This window comes from Aquarana catesbeiana, linkage group LG06 (genome assembly GCF_042186555.1).
Source record: "Aquarana catesbeiana isolate 2022-GZ linkage group LG06, ASM4218655v1, whole genome shotgun sequence".
Lineage (NCBI taxonomy): Eukaryota > Metazoa > Chordata > Amphibia > Anura > Ranidae > Aquarana > Aquarana catesbeiana.
The window spans coordinates 56380264-56397809 of NC_133329.1; the positions used below are offsets into that span (position 1 = coordinate 56380264).

The 17546-nt window shown below is 45.1% G+C and overlaps 2 protein-coding genes across 2 annotated transcripts; one reads left to right on the forward strand and one right to left on the reverse strand.

The window, feature by feature from the left end:
* Window positions 1–329: 329 nt before the first annotated feature.
* On the reverse strand, window positions 330–3987 carry LOC141147584 (zymogen granule membrane protein 16-like). Its single transcript, XM_073634809.1, has 3 exons — window positions 3878–3987; window positions 1444–1576; window positions 330–686 (listed from the first exon to the last, which is right to left on the reverse strand). The coding sequence occupies exons 1-3, from the start codon at window positions 3930–3932 to the stop codon at window positions 359–361; spliced, it is 516 nt and encodes a 171-aa protein (XP_073490910.1). The 5' UTR covers window positions 3933–3987; the 3' UTR covers window positions 330–358.
* Window positions 3988–9336: 5349 nt separating this feature from the next.
* On the forward strand, window positions 9337–16649 carry LOC141147585 (zymogen granule membrane protein 16-like). Its single transcript, XM_073634810.1, has 3 exons — window positions 9337–9391; window positions 14205–14337; window positions 16244–16649. Exons 1-3 carry the CDS (start codon window positions 9337–9339, stop codon window positions 16572–16574), a joined length of 519 nt encoding a protein of 172 aa, XP_073490911.1. The 3' UTR covers window positions 16575–16649.
* Window positions 16650–17546: the final 897 nt, after the last annotated feature.

The following is a 17546-nucleotide window of genomic DNA, read 5'->3' on the forward strand; positions in this document are numbered from 1 at the left end:
ACCAGTGTAAGGGGGATATCTCTCACTGACCACCAATCTGCTAACATTCCATGACAGGTGTTCCCAAGACCTGAACATTATTTTAGTGTAAGTGTGAGTGCAAATATATAAAAATATCATTTTAATATACTGTATCTATAACTGAGTTTTTGGACATTTCTCATTTGGTAATAGCTACTTAAAGAGCTTCTACAAACATAACAGAAAACAAAAAATGATTTCAAAGCTTTATTATTTCAGAGAATGCTGGAAAGGAAGAAAGTAAAAAAGTCAAAAGGCATTATGAAACGAAAAAAAAAAAGCCAAAAGGCTAATGAAGTAATCTGGCCTTCCGATTGGCTCTCCTCAGTTCTTGAGGTCACTTAGAAGCCTTACAGTTGTAGCAGCTGGGTTGGGTGCCCCAGTGGAAGCCAATGCTGGTCAGGAGGTTGGGGGTGTATCGCCCACTAATGTAGCGCAGTACAGTACCCTCAAACAAAGGAACGTCATTGAAGCTTGTTCCCGATGGTTGCCCGAATTTGAATATTCTTCCACGGCTTGTCACAAAGATCAGCTCATTCACATAAGAGCCGGTTTTCCCCGACACCTGAGTGATGTTTTCACCGCGGAACAGCAAGACCTCGAAAAGAGTACCGATGGAATATCCGTAAAAAGGCCCCCAGACATCACCATACTGGAGCTGGATCCTGGAGAGAACAATATGAAGATATTAGAAAAAAGAACCAGCAGTATTGTAATGCTTCCAAGAGCTGTGATGTAATGCGGAAATCAGAGCCTACCATTTCATGCTCAGTAATGTGTCTGTGTAACCCCTCCAGGTATTTATTACCTCTCACAGAGATCACAGAGGATCCTGCCTAAATTGGCCCTACTATGTGTATGTATGAATGTGAGTTAGGGACCTTAGATTGTAAGCTACTTGAGGGCAGGGACTGATGTGAATGTATATTGTGTATGTAAAGTTCTGCGTAAATTGACAGCGCTATACAAGTACCTGAAATAAATATATAAAATCACAGTACTCCCCCTGACAATGCCTTCATCTGCTTTTTTCTCCAGACGGTTGGCACCATCTTTGTTCAGAGATTATCCAGGGCTACTATCTATTTTCTGGAGATGCTGGCTCAGAGATGACACAGTTATGTAAATCCTGGTGTCTATGCAGGTCTTAGAGGTGTTCACAAACGTCTGACACAGTTGAGCCCCTGCTGCAGCTTCTCACCTTATCACTTGCTGCAAAGTTACAATGTTGCAGTCTGATCACTAGGGGAGAGGAGACTGAGGAAATGCTTCCCCTAGCCTGCAGCAGATTGACGACCTCAGCTCAGCCTAGACAAAATCACCTGACAGGAACTTACATTACAGATTTGAATTATATGTGTATACCTGAAATGTGCTGAAGATGTTGGTGTGGTAGACGAGTGATATTCTGAAGGAACTTACCCAACTATATTGGCGGTAGTCTCCCTGATGCGAAAGCCTGTTATTTGCCCATTCCGTTGATCCGAAGAGAAAGAGAAAGCTGTACCTCCACCAATGCCAAACTCGTTAGAGAAGGAAGAGCGCCGCGACTGAACTGAAAGGTGCAAGAGAGAAGAGCGGTCAGACAGGGAGGAGTCTCCTACAGGAAATGTGTATATTGTATGTGCATAGAGTTCAGCCACCTATGTAAGATTGCTGTGAAAGCAATTTAAATAGGCACAGCTTACCAAAACGAGATCCCTGCACTCAATGTCTTGGTCTGTACACCAGCTGTGCCCATTATGAGAGGTTCCTACCATCCCTGTGCTGAGTTCCCAGGTCTGTATACCTGATGTGCCCATTATGAGGGGTTCCCACCATCCCTGTGCCGAGTTCCCAGGTCTGTATACCTGATGTGCCCATTATGAGAGGTTCCCACCATCCCTGTGCCAAGTTCCTGGGTCTGTACCCCTGCAGTGCCCATTATGAGGGGTTCCCACTATCCTGCACTGAGTTTCCAGGTCTGTACACCTGCTGTGCCCATTAAGAGGGGCTCTTGATGACAAGAATTCCAAACACATATAATGGTTTTATGTATGTAGCAATAACTCTCAGTGGAGCTGCTGGTTTATTATTGGGCCTGTCCTCTATTCTTTTCACCCCTCGTAAGTTGTTCAATCCCCTTGACACAGCTGTAGTGCAGTGTTGTAATGATATGAGTACCAACTTTAACCCACAATATACACTTATATTTATATTTACCTCTACCTGGGTGCTTGTAGCTCCACCTGCAGGAGAAATAACAACACTGCACACAAACTTCTGTAATAACCAAAATAACTTCTTTTTTGGGTAAATGATATATTTTATATAAAGAGTTATTACAGTGACTACACTATCACACCAATGTAGTGTAACAGTATAGTAAATAGTTATGACAGTCTTGGTGACATACACAAATATATCTAAATATATATTTATACCAGGGAGCTCCCCCTGCTCTAAACCGTAAAGTCACTACCCTTTGTAACTAGATGCAGGGCCCTGCAATAAAAGAGATATGCCCCGTACACACGGTCGGACATTGATCGGACATTCTAGGATTTTTTCCGACGGATGTTGGCTCAAACTTGTCTTGCATACACACGGTCACACAAAGTTGTCGGAAAATCCGATCGTTCTGAACGCGCTGACGTAAAACACGTACATCGGGACTATAAACGGGGCAGTGGCCAATAGCTTTCATCTCTTATAAAATTTCATAGCCTGCTCTCAAACTTTGTGTGTTGGAAAATCCGATGGAAAATGTGTGATGGAGCCTACACACGGTCGGAATTTCCGACAACAAGGTCCTATCACACATTTTCCATCGGAAAATCTGTGTACGGGGCAATAGTCTTGACGTCTTCAATCTTCACTAGCTATGAAATGGTAATTGTAATCCACAGAGAGTTCTTCTGAGGTGTTGCGCAGTGTAAGGTAATACAAAAAAGGCAATTGTGTAAGGTAATACAAAAAAGGCAATTGTAATCAAGCAAACTGATTAAGTGTTCTTATACGAAGAAGACAGACATCTAGTGTCAGCTCTTGAATATTGCAGTCTAAGCAAATGTAATATTTTCCAACTCAACTTGTTCCGTGGGACTATCGGTCCCAGCAACAATCTGTAAAAGTTCTAAGTGTGTGTGTAGTATTAAACAAACTTCCAGGTGTTAACCCTCTCACTACACGGGATCCGGCAGATAGATGTCTCCGTTTCAGCAGTTCTCCGTCCGTATGGAGCCACCACCACGCCGTCACACTGTTCCGTTTACTAAAGACCAGGAGTCCTCGGTTACCTCCCCCACTGGTCTCCGGAACAATCACTTCTGCTGCTTCAGCACACTGTAATACGATGGCAGGAACCTTGCTGCTGCTCCGCTCCTTCACAAGGTAGGCCGCAACCCTGTGGGACACACACACCCACAGAGTCCTGCTGGCAGGCCACACGTCCTAGGAACAAGAGGCCTAAGATGGCCGCTCCCAAACCTTTTACACCCTCCCATAATGCAGTTCAGTTCTTCTCTTGTCCAGGAGCATTGTGGGTAGGTCGCAGTTAACGTTCAGAAGTAAACAATCAATCACTTCCATGTCACTTCTCTTAATCATGAAACATAAAAGTGTTGTACCTTTTTAATTGTCCACTAGATGGCACTAGATCAACTTATACCTTTATAACACACTTATGACTAAAAACAAAAGTTGTCAGCGCTACATGTACCTCATGAAGTAATGCATAAAGTGTCAGCACTAGATAAATAGCGGGAAAAAAATCACTATCAGTCATCATCATTAAACATCCTCATTAACCAATCATCAACAATCACAATCCACTAGTACAATAGATGTATAGAGTGCTGTAATAACCCATACTCACCACTCAAAGCTGCTGTGGAGCCCAGCAAGAAGCACACACACAGGAGGGTCAGCATCCTGGTATTTTTAAGTTATCACCCTAGAAGATATGGATTATATTAATACAATTTACTGTAAACCAAAACCATAATTCATACAACAATTCAGACCTTTACTGGGAGTACCACTTGTTATCTTAGACCAGTCATTCTCAACCAGGGTCCCTTCAGAGGTTGCTAGGGATTCTTTAGTGTGGCTGACTGACCTCCCATCTAACAGAACCCCTAAAACATTGGGGCAAATGCCACTTGTCAAAGCCAGCAGCATGACTACAATTATTTTTTTTTAGCTGTGTGTAAGGGTGGCAGTCTGGGCACAAACATAAGGGGTGTATTCTTCCCACTGACCACCAATGTAAGGAGCATTCTTCCCACTGACCACCAATGTAAGAAGCATTCTTCCCTTTGGTCACCAACATAAAGAGGATTCTACCCACTGATCACCAATATAAGGAGGATTCTTCCCACTGACCACCAGTGTAAGGAGCATTCTTCCCACTGACCATCAATGTAAGGAGCACTCTGCTTTATGATCACCAATGTAAGGAACATTCTGCTTTCTGACCACCAATGTAAGGAGCATTCTTTCCAAAGACCGCCAATGTAAGGAGCAATCTTCCCTTCCCATTCTTCACAAGTGACACTGGAGCAAAAAGTGGTCTATAGACTCCACTTTACCAACACACTCCGCTCTAGGACAATCCCAACCATCCACAGGGGGTTGCTTCAGGTTCCCTCTCACATAGAGCCTTCTATGGAAAGCGAACCAGGCTTTATCCCTAAATTTCAAAGGGATTCTTTCCAAATTGATTAGATGCAACGCCTCTATCATTACGGAGCCTGTGCAATCCATTAAGGCCAGTTACACACTGAAAGCAGAGCCTAAAATCCTCTTCTCCAGAAGCTTCCTTGGGAGGGGCTTGATATCCTCCATTGTCACCTGCCACTGCCGAAGTATTTTCAGATATGGATAAGTCGGGAGCTTGCCATGTCAGACACTCAGACTTTTCACTGGCCCGCCATCTTCACAATCATTACAGGAGACTTCCATGGATGCCTCCACTCCACATGGTGCACTGTGCTGATCCCTTCCCCCACCAGCATCAATTAGCTCTGGAACCCACAGAGGGTCAGGTGAAGCAGACTCTTTGGAGGTGACAGCCATCTTGCCTGTAGAGGAACTACTGGTGACACCTGTCAGCGGTTTTCTCTCCATGTCTGCACAGGGTTTCTCCACAGCAGAAAGTTCCACAGGCAACATCCATCACAGCCGGTGGGTCAGATATGTTTGAAGGCAGCATGGTGTACTGAGATTTCTCCACTTGCACTGGCTTAGCTGGTTTGTATCTCCTCTGCTCATCCTCTTTAGGAACTTCTGAGGGATCATCAGAAAAGACAAAACTGTCTGCCCTCAGGGGTGACTCCATCTGCTGGATGAACTTTAGGGTGCCGTGCTCACTCTCAACCCCATGGCTGCTTTCCGCTAGCGATTCCCAGCCCTGACATGGGGAGAAAGGTGCAGAGGCAGATGGAGCCGGGTTGTCTGTTACCTGAGGCTGCTGATCCACGGAAATTGCTGATGTCTGGCTGGACATCTCCTCTCATTATCAAACTTTTTGGTAAAAGAACCACTTCTGGATGTTAACTTTCCAGTAATAAAGATTGTTTCTTAATCTTTTCATCCATTTGTTGTAACTCTGGCTTCATGGCTAAACAATTCTTACTCCAGGCCTGGCAGTATTTGGCCTTGAATGATTTGTGTTCAGCTTTCAATCCTTTAAGTTTCCCCTTGGCTCTTCCAATCGCCCAAAAACTATCAATAATCTTCAGTCTAAAGACATCCACATTCTAACCAGGGCCTGGACCCACACAGTCAGGACCCCCACCTTCTTCTCAGCTCCTTCAGTGTGTCCTCCTCCTTCTCCCACTGACCACCAATGTAAGGAGCATTCTTCTCACTGACTACCAATGTAAGCGTCATTTTTCCCACTCACCCCTAATGACTTAGTTGAGGTAAGGGTTCCCCAAAGCCTGAAAACTATTTTTGGGGTTCCAGTGGGGGGTTAACAATGCCATATATGAAAAAAATTATATAGCTTGACCCTGAGTTATAATCATGGATAATGTGGGATGAAAGGATGATCAGCACTGACCGACTCACATAAACTTTGTTCATGCTCTCAGTGATGTGTGCGTCCACTGAGGCTTCTTCTACCATGAACAGCAATGAAAAGAGTCCTTCCTTATGGGTGGAACTCAGCGAGAGCCAACAGTCATGGCACCAGCAGTTGATGTAGCTCATAGGATATATATATATAGATACAGTGTATATATATATATCTATCTATAGATATATAGATAGATATATATATATATATAATTATACCATATACAGGGTTGCTTCTCTTATGCTGAGTAAACACGATCGGACATTACGACAACAAAACCATGGATTTTTTTCCGACGGATGTTGGCTCAAACTTGTCTTGTATACATGATCGCACAAATGTTGGAAATTCCAAATGTCAAGAACGCGGTGACGTACAAGACGTATGACGAGCCGAGAAATATGAAGTTCAATAGCCAGTGGGGCTCTTCTGCTTGATTCCGAGCATGCGTGGAATTTTGTGCCTCGGAATTGGATACATACGCTTGGAACTTCCAACAACAAATTCTGTTGTTGGAAAACTTGAGATCCAGCTCTCAAACATTTGTTGTCGGAAATTCTGACAGCAAATGTCCAATGTAGCCTACGCATGGTTCTATTATAAAGATACAGATCTTGAAGTTTCCACAATGGCCAATGGAGAACATATAGGAGGTTATAGTCTAAGGAGGGAACAAGAGCAAGGAGGGAGCAAGAGAGGGTGGCTATGTTCCTAAATACAGTGGGACCATGAAGAACCAACGTAGTCACCAATGTAGTCACCTTCTAACAGGAAGTCAGATCACAGCAGCAAAAGAGAAGGAAATTGAGGAGGCTGAGAGCAACATATGAGACTTTTCATAGTTAAGAATACATACATAGAGTGTATTGTCCCTTTAAATGAACAATCTTCTCTTATTAATACAATTTAAAAGCAATTAATAAAAACAAATCCACAATAATTATCAAAAGCAATGATCACCCTTTCAAAATAGACATCTTGTAAAGAACTTTGTTGCAGAAAGAGACGTGAGACTTCAAGCCAAACCGGAAACGAGTCATGGATTGTCCTGATAAAATCCTGATGCCAGGGCTGGGACAAGGGGTGGGCAGGAGGGGAAGCTGCCCTGGGCACTGTGGTATCATGTGAGGTACTGCAAGGAGACTGGGGAATGGGATTTGTGTTGCAAGGAGGAATTTGGGGGGAGGAGCAGGGGGTAAGAATTGTTCTAGGAGTGGTAATTTTGGGGGTTTGTGCCAGAAAACATGATATAGTAGAGGGGGGAGGGGATTTGTGCTAGAAGGGGAATTTTATTTTTTGGGGGGGGGATTTGTGCTATCAGGGATTATTTGTGCTAGGAGGGGAACTTTGGGAGGGAGGGACTTGTGCTAGGATAGATAGGGAAAGGAATTTGTGCTGGAGGGGATTTGGAATGGGAGGGGGGAGAGGATTTGTGCTCAGGGAGGACATTTGAGGGGTAGAGGATTTGTGCTAGGAGGGGGAAAAAATGTTCTTTTTGGGGAGGGATTTATGCTGGGGGCATATGGGGAGAGAGAGGATTTGAGCTGGGGGGGCAAAGATTTGTGCTGGGAAAGAGGGAATTTCAGTAGGGAGGTGGAATTGGGAGGGGGGGATATATGCTTAGGGGGTAAACATGCAGATTAATACTCGATTGTTTTGGAGTGAGGGACGTGTGCTGACACATATGTTTACATTTGCCAGTTACATTTACACTGTAATCAGTGCATTTTTATGGCACTGATCGCTGTATAACTGTCAATGGTCCCAAAAATGTGTCAAAAGTGTCCGATCTGTCCGCCGCAGTCTTGCTAAAAATCGCAGATCACCACCATTACTAGTAAAAAATATATTGTAGGAATATGTGTGGGAAATGTTGCGCCAACTCTCATTGAGAGGGGGGAAGAAATGAAGCCGCCAACACAACAATCTGACTATTGTGAATATATAAGGAACAACAAAGTGTGGCGCTAGTAAGGTATTAGTGAAAAAGCAACAAAATACAGTATGTAGTGATAATATAAAAGAGGGGGTCGTTACCCTAATGTTGAACCCCTGATATTCTCAAAAAGTATAAATACAGAGGTATCTCCTCAGAAACAATGAAAAGTAAATAACTAGTGAAAAATAAATATAAGGAGTATTGAAGAATAAACTACATATAACTCATAATAATCAATCGTGATACAGTGAATCTATTGTGACTGAAGTGACCCAAATAATTAAATGACCTAAAAACTGGATCAAAATGAATATATTATGAATAACACACATAGATGTAGTATAGGTAAATTCAACAGTATGTGTCTATCAGACTCATTATGTAGTCCCAAATCCCTGAGTGTATCAGACAAATAAATATATGAAATATTAGTGTCCGTCACTGCAGAATGAGTTGGTCACGGTGTCTGTGTGGCACTGTAGGTGCTCCCGGTCCTCATATGTGTTAAACAGGGACTGTTAGGAACATCTCTGCATGTGGGGTAAGATCTTCTCTCAACATGACAATATAATCTCAGGCAGGTAAACATAAAATGTCCTTACCAGACAGGGTGGACTCACAGGCCGTTGGCGGTGAGTCAGAAAGGCTTGTACCGTGAAATGGTGTAGTAGATCAAACAGTAGAGTTGTTCGGATTTGGATCCTGCCGGTAGACTTGGCTAGAAGGAGCAGAAAATATCACCAGATGGTGTGTCTCTGAGTGGGTTGGACCGGACCCAGGTGTCCTTTCGAACCAGCTTCAATCATCAGCCAGATACCACCTCATCAACGACCATCCACATGAAGGGGCAAGGAACAAAAGAAAAACTTCCACATGGTGTAAATCCGTTTGAAGCGTTAAGGAGTTTATTGGTATAAAGATTACAAAAAATTTTATCCAACAAATGATAAAAACTGGGCAGTAAAAATTAGGCTCAAAATGGGCTGGATAGCGCAGTAGGTAATGGTTAGGGTAAAACAAACAGATCAGACGCGTTTCATCCTCTAAGACTTCTGCTGGGGTATGAATTATGAAATTTATCATTTGTTGGATAAAATTTTTTGTAATCTTTATACCAATAAACTCCTTCACCATGGACTCAGCCCTGGGGTGAAGGGCTAGCCCGCCCCTGGCTCTGGAGGTGCTATCCTGCCTTTGGGGTGTCAGAGGTGGTAGTCCCAATGAAGGTCTGTATTGTATGAATTATGGTTTTGGTTTACAGTAAATTGTATTACTATAACACATAACTTCTAGGTGATAACTGAAAAAAGACAAGATGCTGACCATCCTGTGTGTGTGCTTCTCGCTGGGCTCCACAGCAGCATCAAAAAGTGAGTATGAGTTATTACAGCACCCTATAAATCTATTGTACTAGTGGATGATGATTGATGTTCATGATTGATTAATGATGATTGACGATGATAATTTATTTCAACTATTTATCTAGTGCTGACATATTATTAGCCATCGCTTCACAAGGTACATAGAACCATTCACCCTGTTTGGAATCAGTGTGGTCAGGTGCCAATTATTCTACTAGGGGGTGTTTGGATTGTGGGAGGAAGCAGAAATATTTGTAAGGAGCTAATTACAAATAAACAATGTACAAACTCCATGCAGATGGTGTACCCAGAAGAACCACATCAAACAAGTTCCCCTTCCACCTCAAACAGAACCCAGGGATAGAGGAATATAATAATAATTCATAAATTATTTAATTTAAATCAATCGAAAATAAATTAAAGGGTCACCCCAAGCAACAAATTAAATCAGAAGACTGGTAATGTTAACCAGGAGATAGAGCCACCATCCACTTTATTTGTTTAAAAATGTAGCTGGACCCTTGGTAAGTTAGCCCTCTCCCCTTCTTAGTCTCATACTCACCTGTCCCTATTTGAATGAAATAGCCGCTCTCCACATTATAGAAATTAACCAAAAATCCAGCAGGGATGGTGAGAATCCCCATAATAAGCACAGCAGGTGTACAGACCCGGGACCTCATCACAGGGATGGTGGAACCCCTCATAATGGGCACAGCAGGTGTACAAAGCCAGGACCTCAACACAGGGATGGTGGGAACCCCTCATAATGGGCACGGCAGGTGTACAGACCTGGGAACTCAGCACAGGGATGGTGGGAACCCCTCATAATGGGCACAGCAGGTGTACAGACCTAGGAACTCAGCACAGGGATGGTGGGAACCCCTTATAATAGGCACAGCAGGTGTACAGACCCAGGGACTCAGCACAGGGATGGTGGGAACCCCTCATAATGGGCACAGCAGGTGTACAGACCCAGGAACTCAGCACAGGGATGGTGGGAACCCCTCATAATGGACACAGCAGGTGTACAGACCCAGGAACTCAGCACAGGGATGGTGGGAACCCCTCATAATGAACACAGCAGGTGTACAGACCCAGGAACTCAGCACAGGGTTGGTGGGAACCCCTCATAATGGACACAGCAGGTGTACAGACCCAGGAACTCAGCACAGGGATGGTGGGAACCCCTCATAATAGGCACAGCAGGTGTGCAGACCCGGGAACTCAGCACAGGGTTGGTGGAAACCCCTCATAATAGGCACAGCAGGTGTGCAGACCCGGGAACTCAGCACAGGGATGGTGGGAACCCCTCATAATGGGCACGGCAGGTGTGCAGACCCAGGGACTCAGCACATGGATGGTGGGAACCCCTCACAATGGGCACAGCAGGTGTACAGACCCAGGGACTCAGCACATGGATGGTAGGAACCCCTTATAATAGGCACAGCAGGTGTGTAAGCATGGGGACTTATTGCAGGGATGGTGGGAACCCCTCATAATGAGCATGGTAAGGGTACAGAGCCAGGAAGTCACCAGCTAAGTCCCCCGAGGAAACTATCAAGTGTTTTACTCTCCAGCAACCACCAAACACTAGAATTGGTGGACCGATTCTAGCAGGTCACCTTTCCTTATGCATCTTTTCATGATGTGCTTAGTTTTAATTGTTTACTAGGGATGAGCTTCGAGTTCGAGTCGAACTCATGTTCGACTCGAACATTGGCTGTTCGCAAGTTCGCCGAACAGCGAACAATTTGGGGTGTTCGCGGCAAATTCGAATGCCACGGAACACCCTTTAAAAGTCTATGGGAGAAATCAAAAGTGCTAATTTTAAAGGCTAATATGCAAGTTATTGTCATAAAAAGTGTTTGGGGACCCAGGTCCTGCCCCAGGGGACATGGATCAATGCAAAAAAAAGTTTTAAAAACGGCCGTTTTTTCAGGAGCAGTGATTTTAATAATGCTTAAAGTCAAACAATAAAAGTGTAACATCCCTTTAAATTTCGTACCTGGGGGGTGTCTATAGTATGCCTGTAAAGGGGCACATGTTTCCTGTGTTTAGAACAGTCTGACAGCAAAATGACATTTTGAAGGAAAAAACTCATTTAAAACTACCCGCGGCTATTAATGCATTGCCGACAATACACATAGAAGTTCATTGATAAAAACGGCATGGGAATTCCCCAAAGGGGAACCCCGAACCAAAATTTAAAAAAAAAATGACGTGGGAGTCCCCCTAAATTCCATACCAGGCCCTTCAGGTCTGGTATGGATATTAAGGGGAACCCCGGCCAAAATTAAAAAAAAAAAAAGATGTGGGGTTCCCCCTAAATTCCATAGGTCTGGTATGGATTTTAAGGGGAACCCCGCACCAAAAAAACCCAAAAAAAGGCGTGGGGTCCCCCCAAAAATCCATACCAGACCCTTATCCGAGCACGCAACCTGGCAGGCCGCAGGAAAAGAAGGGGGGACGAGAGTGCGGGCCCCCCCCTCCTGAACCGTACCAGGCCACATGCCCTCAACATTGGGAGGGTGCTTTGGGGTAGCCCCCCAAAACACCTTGTCCCCATGTTGATGAGGACAAGGGCCTCATCCCCACAACCCTGGCCGGTGGTTGTGGGGGTCTGCGGGCGGGGGGCTTATCGGAATCTGGAAGCCCCCTTTAACAAGGGGACCCCCAGATCCCGGCCCCCCCCCTGTGTGAAATGGTAAGGGGGTACAAAAGTACCCCTACCATTTCACTAAAAAACTGTCAAAAATGTTAAAAATGACAAGAGACAGTTTTTGACAATTCCTTTATTTAAATACTTCTTCTTTCTTCTATCTTCCTTCATCTTCTGGTTCTTCTGGTTTTTCTGGCTCTTCTGGTTCTTCCTCCGGCGTTCTCGTCCAGCATCTCCTCCACGGCGTCTTCTATCTTCTTCTCCTCGGGCCGCTCCGCACCCATGGCATGGGGGGAGGCTCCCGCTCTTCTCTTCTTCATTTCTTCTCTTCTTCTCTTCTTCTCTTCTTCATTTTCTTCTCCGGGCCGCTCCGCAATCCATGCTGGCATGGAGGGAGGCTCCCGCTGTGTGACGGCGCTCCTCGTCTGACAGTTCTTAAATAACGGGGGGCGGGGCCACCCGGTGACCCCGCCCCCCTCTGACGCACGGTGACTTGACGGGACTTCCCTGTGACGTCACGGGGAATGCCACAGGGAAGTCCCGTCATGTCCCGTGCGTCAGAGGGGGGCGGGGTCACCGGGTGGCCCCGCCCCCCCGTTATTTAAGAACTGTCAGACGAGGAGCGCCGTCACACAGCGGGAGCCTCCCTCCATGCCAGCATGGATTGCGGAGCGGCCCGGAGAAGAAAATGAAGAAGAGAAGAAGAGAAGAAAAGAAGAAGAGAAGAAGATGAAGAAGATGAAGAGAAGAGCGGGAGCCTCCCCCCATGCCATGGGTGCGGAGCGGCCCGAGGAGAAGAAGATAGAAGATGCGGCGGAGGAGATGCTGGACGAGAACGCCGGAGGAAGAACCAGAAGAGCCGGAAGATAGAAGAAAGAAGAAGTATTTAAATAAAGGAATTGTCAAAAACTGTCTCTTGTCATTTTTAACATTTTTGACAGTTTTTTAGTGAAATGGTAGGGGTACAAGTACCCCCTTACCATTTCACACAGGGGGGGGTCGGAATCTGGGGGTCGCCCGCAGACCCCCACAACCACCGGCCAGGGTTGTGGGGATGAGGCCCTTGTCCTCATCAACATGGGGACAAGGTGTTTTGGGGGGCTACCCCAAAGCACCCTCCCAATGTTGAGGGCATGTGGCCTGGTACAGTTCAGGAGGGGGGGGGCCGCACTCTCGTCCCCCCCTCTTTTCCTGCGGCCTGCCAGGTTGCGTGCTCGGATAAGGGTCTGGTATGGATTTTTGGGGGGACCCCACGCCGTTTTTTTTTTTTTTTTTTTGGCGCGGGGTTCCCCTTAAATCCATACCAGACCTGAAGGGTCTGGTATGGAATTTAGGGGGAACCCCACGTCATTTTTTTTTTTTTTTTTTTGGCCGGGGTTCCCCTTAATATCCATACCAGACCTGAAGGGCCTGGTATGGAATTTAGGGGGACTCCCACGTCATTTTTTTTTTTTTAATTTTGGTTCGGGGTTCCCCTTTGGGGAATTCCCATGCCGTTTTTATCAATGAACTTCTATGTGTATTGTCGGCAATGCAATAGCTGCGGGTAGTTTTAAATGAGTTTTTTCCTTCAAAATGTCATTTTGCTGTCAGACTGTTCTAAACACAGGAAACATGCGCCCCTCTACAGGCATACTATAGACACCCCCCAGGTACGAAATTTAAAGGGATATTACACTTTTATTGTTTGACTTTAAGCATTATTAAAATCACTGCTCCTGAAAAAACGGCCGTTTTTAAAACTTTTTTTTGCATTGATTCATGTCCCCTGGGGCAGGACCCGGGTCCCCAAACACTTTTTATGACAATAACTTGCATATTAGCCTTTAAAATTAGCACTTTTGATTATTCATGTTCGTGTCCCATAGACTTTAACGGTGTTCGCGTGTTCGAACAAACTTTTTTCCTGTTCGCATGTTCTGGTGCGAACCGAACAGGGGGGTGTTCGGCTCATCCCTATTGTTTACATATCCCCTAAATCTCCAACCTCAAATATCAACATATTTGATTAAAACCACACTCATTTTGTTAAGACGTGCCTATTTTAAGTTGCTTTCACAGCAATCTCTCTGTACACTATATGTATACTCACATGCAATATACACATTTCCAGTAGGAGACACCTTCCTGTTTGATTGCTCTCCATTTTTTTCACCCTTGTAGTTCAGTCGCGGCTCTCTTCCTACACTGGGGAGTTTGGAGCTGGTGGAGGTACTATCTTCTCCTACTCTTCGGATCAACTGAACGGGCAAATAACAGGCATTCGCGTCAGGGAGAACCCCAGCCATGTACTTGGGTAAGGACTTCACACTATCTCTTTTCTATCACATCAACATCTTCAGCACATTTCATGTACAAATCTGTAACGTAAATTGCCTAGGCTCAGCTGAGGTCATTAGTGTATTGCAGGCAGGAGGTAGCATTTCCTCAGTCTCCTCTCTCCCAGTGATCATACTGCAACATTGTAACTTTGTAGCAAGCGACAAGGTGAGAAATTACAGCAGGGGGTGATGTGTATGAGACATTTGTGAACACAGCCAAGAACTGCACATTCACCAGGATTAACATGATTGTGTCCTCTCTGAGCCAGCATCAGTGGTGGCTGGTGCTCAATATTTTGGGTGGAGGCGGCAAACAAACCTGCCCCCCCCACACGCGGGAGACGGACGTCAGCGATCAGTGGCCTTACCTTAGGAGGCCGATGCTGCTCCGCGCTCCAGCTTACCGAGGGAAGAGCCTGGGCCATTGCAGAGCAGTAAGTGGGTCCTGAGACCCAATTGGCTGGAAGTCCTAAGACTCACGGTCAATCGGGTCTCAGGACCTGCTTCCTGATTTGCCGGGAGGAGAAGCAGTAAAACGTTAGCGAATATTAATTTGCTAATGTCGCACAACTTTTTTGAAGCCAATTAGAGCCTCAAGCTCTAATCATGTGCTTAAAAAAAAACCCTTTGAAATCCATGTATCCAGTGCCCTGCATGTAGATTAGGGGCTGAGCGCATGGATTATGGGGCGGCGCCCCTGCGGCCCTAATGGAGCGGCCATCACTGGCCATCATCTCCAGGAAGTAGATAGTGACCCTGGATAATGCTTGTACAAAAATAGCGCCAACCTCCTGGAGAGAAAAGCAGATGAAGGCATTGTCAGGGGGAGTACTGTGATCTCTGTGAGTGACATACTTGTAAGATACATTACTGAGCATGCATGGACTTAAAGCGGAGGTCCACCCTAGAATAAAAAATTACATTAACATTCTCCAAAAAAATCTATAAAAAAAATTTGAAAAAAAAACAATTTTTTTACTTACCAGAAACGCCTGTTGCTAGGCAGTCTTCCTAATCTGCCTATTCCGCGGAGCTGTTCGGTTACTTCCTCTTCTTCGGCGAGCTGCCCCGTTGTCTTCTTGGACATGTGTGTGTCCCAGAAGACGACAGGGCCATTCACAAAGCGCCCCGCGACTCGCGCATGCGCATTAGGAAACGGGCAGTGAAGCCGCAAGGCTCCACTGCCTGTTTCCCTTATTTTGGATGGCGGCGCCGGCACCCGATCCGATGGACAGATTGGCCTCAGGGGGCTGACATCACGGGCTCGCTTGACAGGTAAGTGCCCTTAAAAGTCAGCAGCTATAATGTTTTTGTAGTTGCTGAAAAAAAAAAAAAAGGCTGGAACACCGCTTTAACACAGAGGGCTCTGATTTCAGCCTTACATCACAACCCTTATGCGGCGTACACACGAGCGGACTTTACGGCAGACTTGATCCGGTGGACCAGACTCCGTTGGATACTTCGATCGTGTGTGGGCTCCAGCGGACTTTTTTTCCCCAAAAGTTCGATGGACCTAGAAATGAAACATGTTTCAAATCTTTCCGACGGACTCGAGTCCTGTCAAAAAGTCCGCTCGTCTGTATGCTAGTCCGACGGACAAAAACCCAACACTAGGGCAGCTATTGGCTACTGGCTGTGAACTTCCTTATTTTAGTCCGGCTGTACATCATCACGTACGAATCCGTCGGATCATCACGTCGTTGGTTGATCGTGTGTAGGCAAGTCCGTTCATTCGAACGTCCGTCGTAAAGTCCGTCGTAAAGTCCGTCAAAGTCCACCGGACCTAGTCCATCGAAAAGTCCGCCCGTGTGTACGCGGCATTGGAAAAATTATAATACTGCTTAGTCTTTCTTCTCATCTCTTTATATCGTTTTTCTCCAGGATCCAGCTCCAATATGGTGGCATCTGGGCACCTTATTATGGAAGCTCCTCCGGTACTCTTTTTGAGGTCCTGCTGTACCGTGGTGAAAACATCACTCAGGTATCAGGGAAAGTTGCATCCTATGTAAAAGAGCTGGTCTTCGTGACAAGCCGTGGAAGAATATTTAAATTTGGGCAACCATCAGGCACAAGCTTCAACGATTTTCCACTGTTCGAGGGGACTGTACTACGCTACATTAGCGGGCGATATACCACCTCAGTCCTGACCAGCATCGGCTTCCACTGGGGCAGCCAACCCGGCTGCTACTACTGTAAAGATGGCTCCAAGTGACCTCAAGAACTGAGGAGAGCCAACCAAACCAACCAGCCAGCCAGACTCTTGGCTTTTTTTTTACTTTCTACCTTTCCAGCGTTCCCTTATAATGAAATATTAAAGCTTTTAAATATTCCGCTGTGTCTAAAGAAGCTTGTTAAGTAGCTATTACTAAATGGGAATGTGATGTAATGTTGGTGCTGCGCTGTTATGCCCCGTACACACGGTCGGATTTTCCGATGGACAATGTCCGATCGGAGCGTGTTGTCGGAAATTCGACCGTGTGTGGGCGCCATCAGACATTTTCCATCGGATTTTCCGACACACAAAGTTGGACAGCAGGAGATAAAATTTTCCGACAACAAAATCCGATCGCGTCAATTCCGACCGTGTGTGGCCTGTTCCGACGCACAAAGTGCAACGCATGCTCAGAAGAAATTCCGAGACGGGACAGCTCATTCTGGTAAACTTAGCGTTCGCAATGGATACAGCACTTTCGTCACGCTGCAATGTTCAAAATGGTTTAATACAGCGCACTCTCTTCTTCTTTATAATGTGACAAGAATTAAGTAGTTTTGCTGCTCATATTCACACACACTTCTCACAAACTTTTATTTGTGTTTTTTTAGTGGGATTCCCTGAATATATTGTTATTAGTTGTCACATCTGACATTTTTTTTTTTTTTTTTTGTATTTTCAGCCTTTTTTTTTCTTTAATGTTTGGATTTTTTTCAAGGCTGATCTTTGTTCAATGTTATTTTTATTTTTACTCCAGAATATTTTTGTGTGTGTTTTGTGTGTCAAGTTACCCCAACACCATTGATATCTTTTATTATTTAATCTCCAGGAGATTGTTTGGTGTTGGTGTCCCTTGTTCATTTCACATTGTATATTTGAAATGTACCTGAATCCTCACAAACCAACTGTCTTTTTTGAAGTAAAACACATAGGAGAGTAGAATTCAAAACAAAAATCATTTATTAAGGGCTC

Coding starts and splice junctions, on each gene's coding strand:
- LOC141147585 (XM_073634810.1), top strand. CDS start 9,337: ATGCTGACCATCCTGTGTGTGTGCTTCTCGCTGGGCTCCACAGCAGCA. Junction 9,392..14,204: donor CTCCACAGCAGCATCAAAAA/GTGAGTATGAGT, acceptor TCACCCTTGTAG/TTCAGTCGCGGCTCTCTTCC. Junction 14,338..16,243: donor AACCCCAGCCATGTACTTGG/GTAAGGACTTCA, acceptor GTTTTTCTCCAG/GATCCAGCTCCAATATGGTG.
- LOC141147584 (XM_073634809.1), bottom strand. CDS start 3,932: ATGCTGACCCTCCTGTGTGTGTGCTTCTTGCTGGGCTCCACAGCAGCT. Junction 1,577..3,877: donor CTCCACAGCAGCTTTGAGTG/GTGAGTATGGGT, acceptor TGCACCTTTCAG/TTCAGTCGCGGCGCTCTTCC. Junction 687..1,443: donor ACTACCGCCAATATAGTTGG/GTAAGTTCCTTC, acceptor TGTTCTCTCCAG/GATCCAGCTCCAGTATGGTG.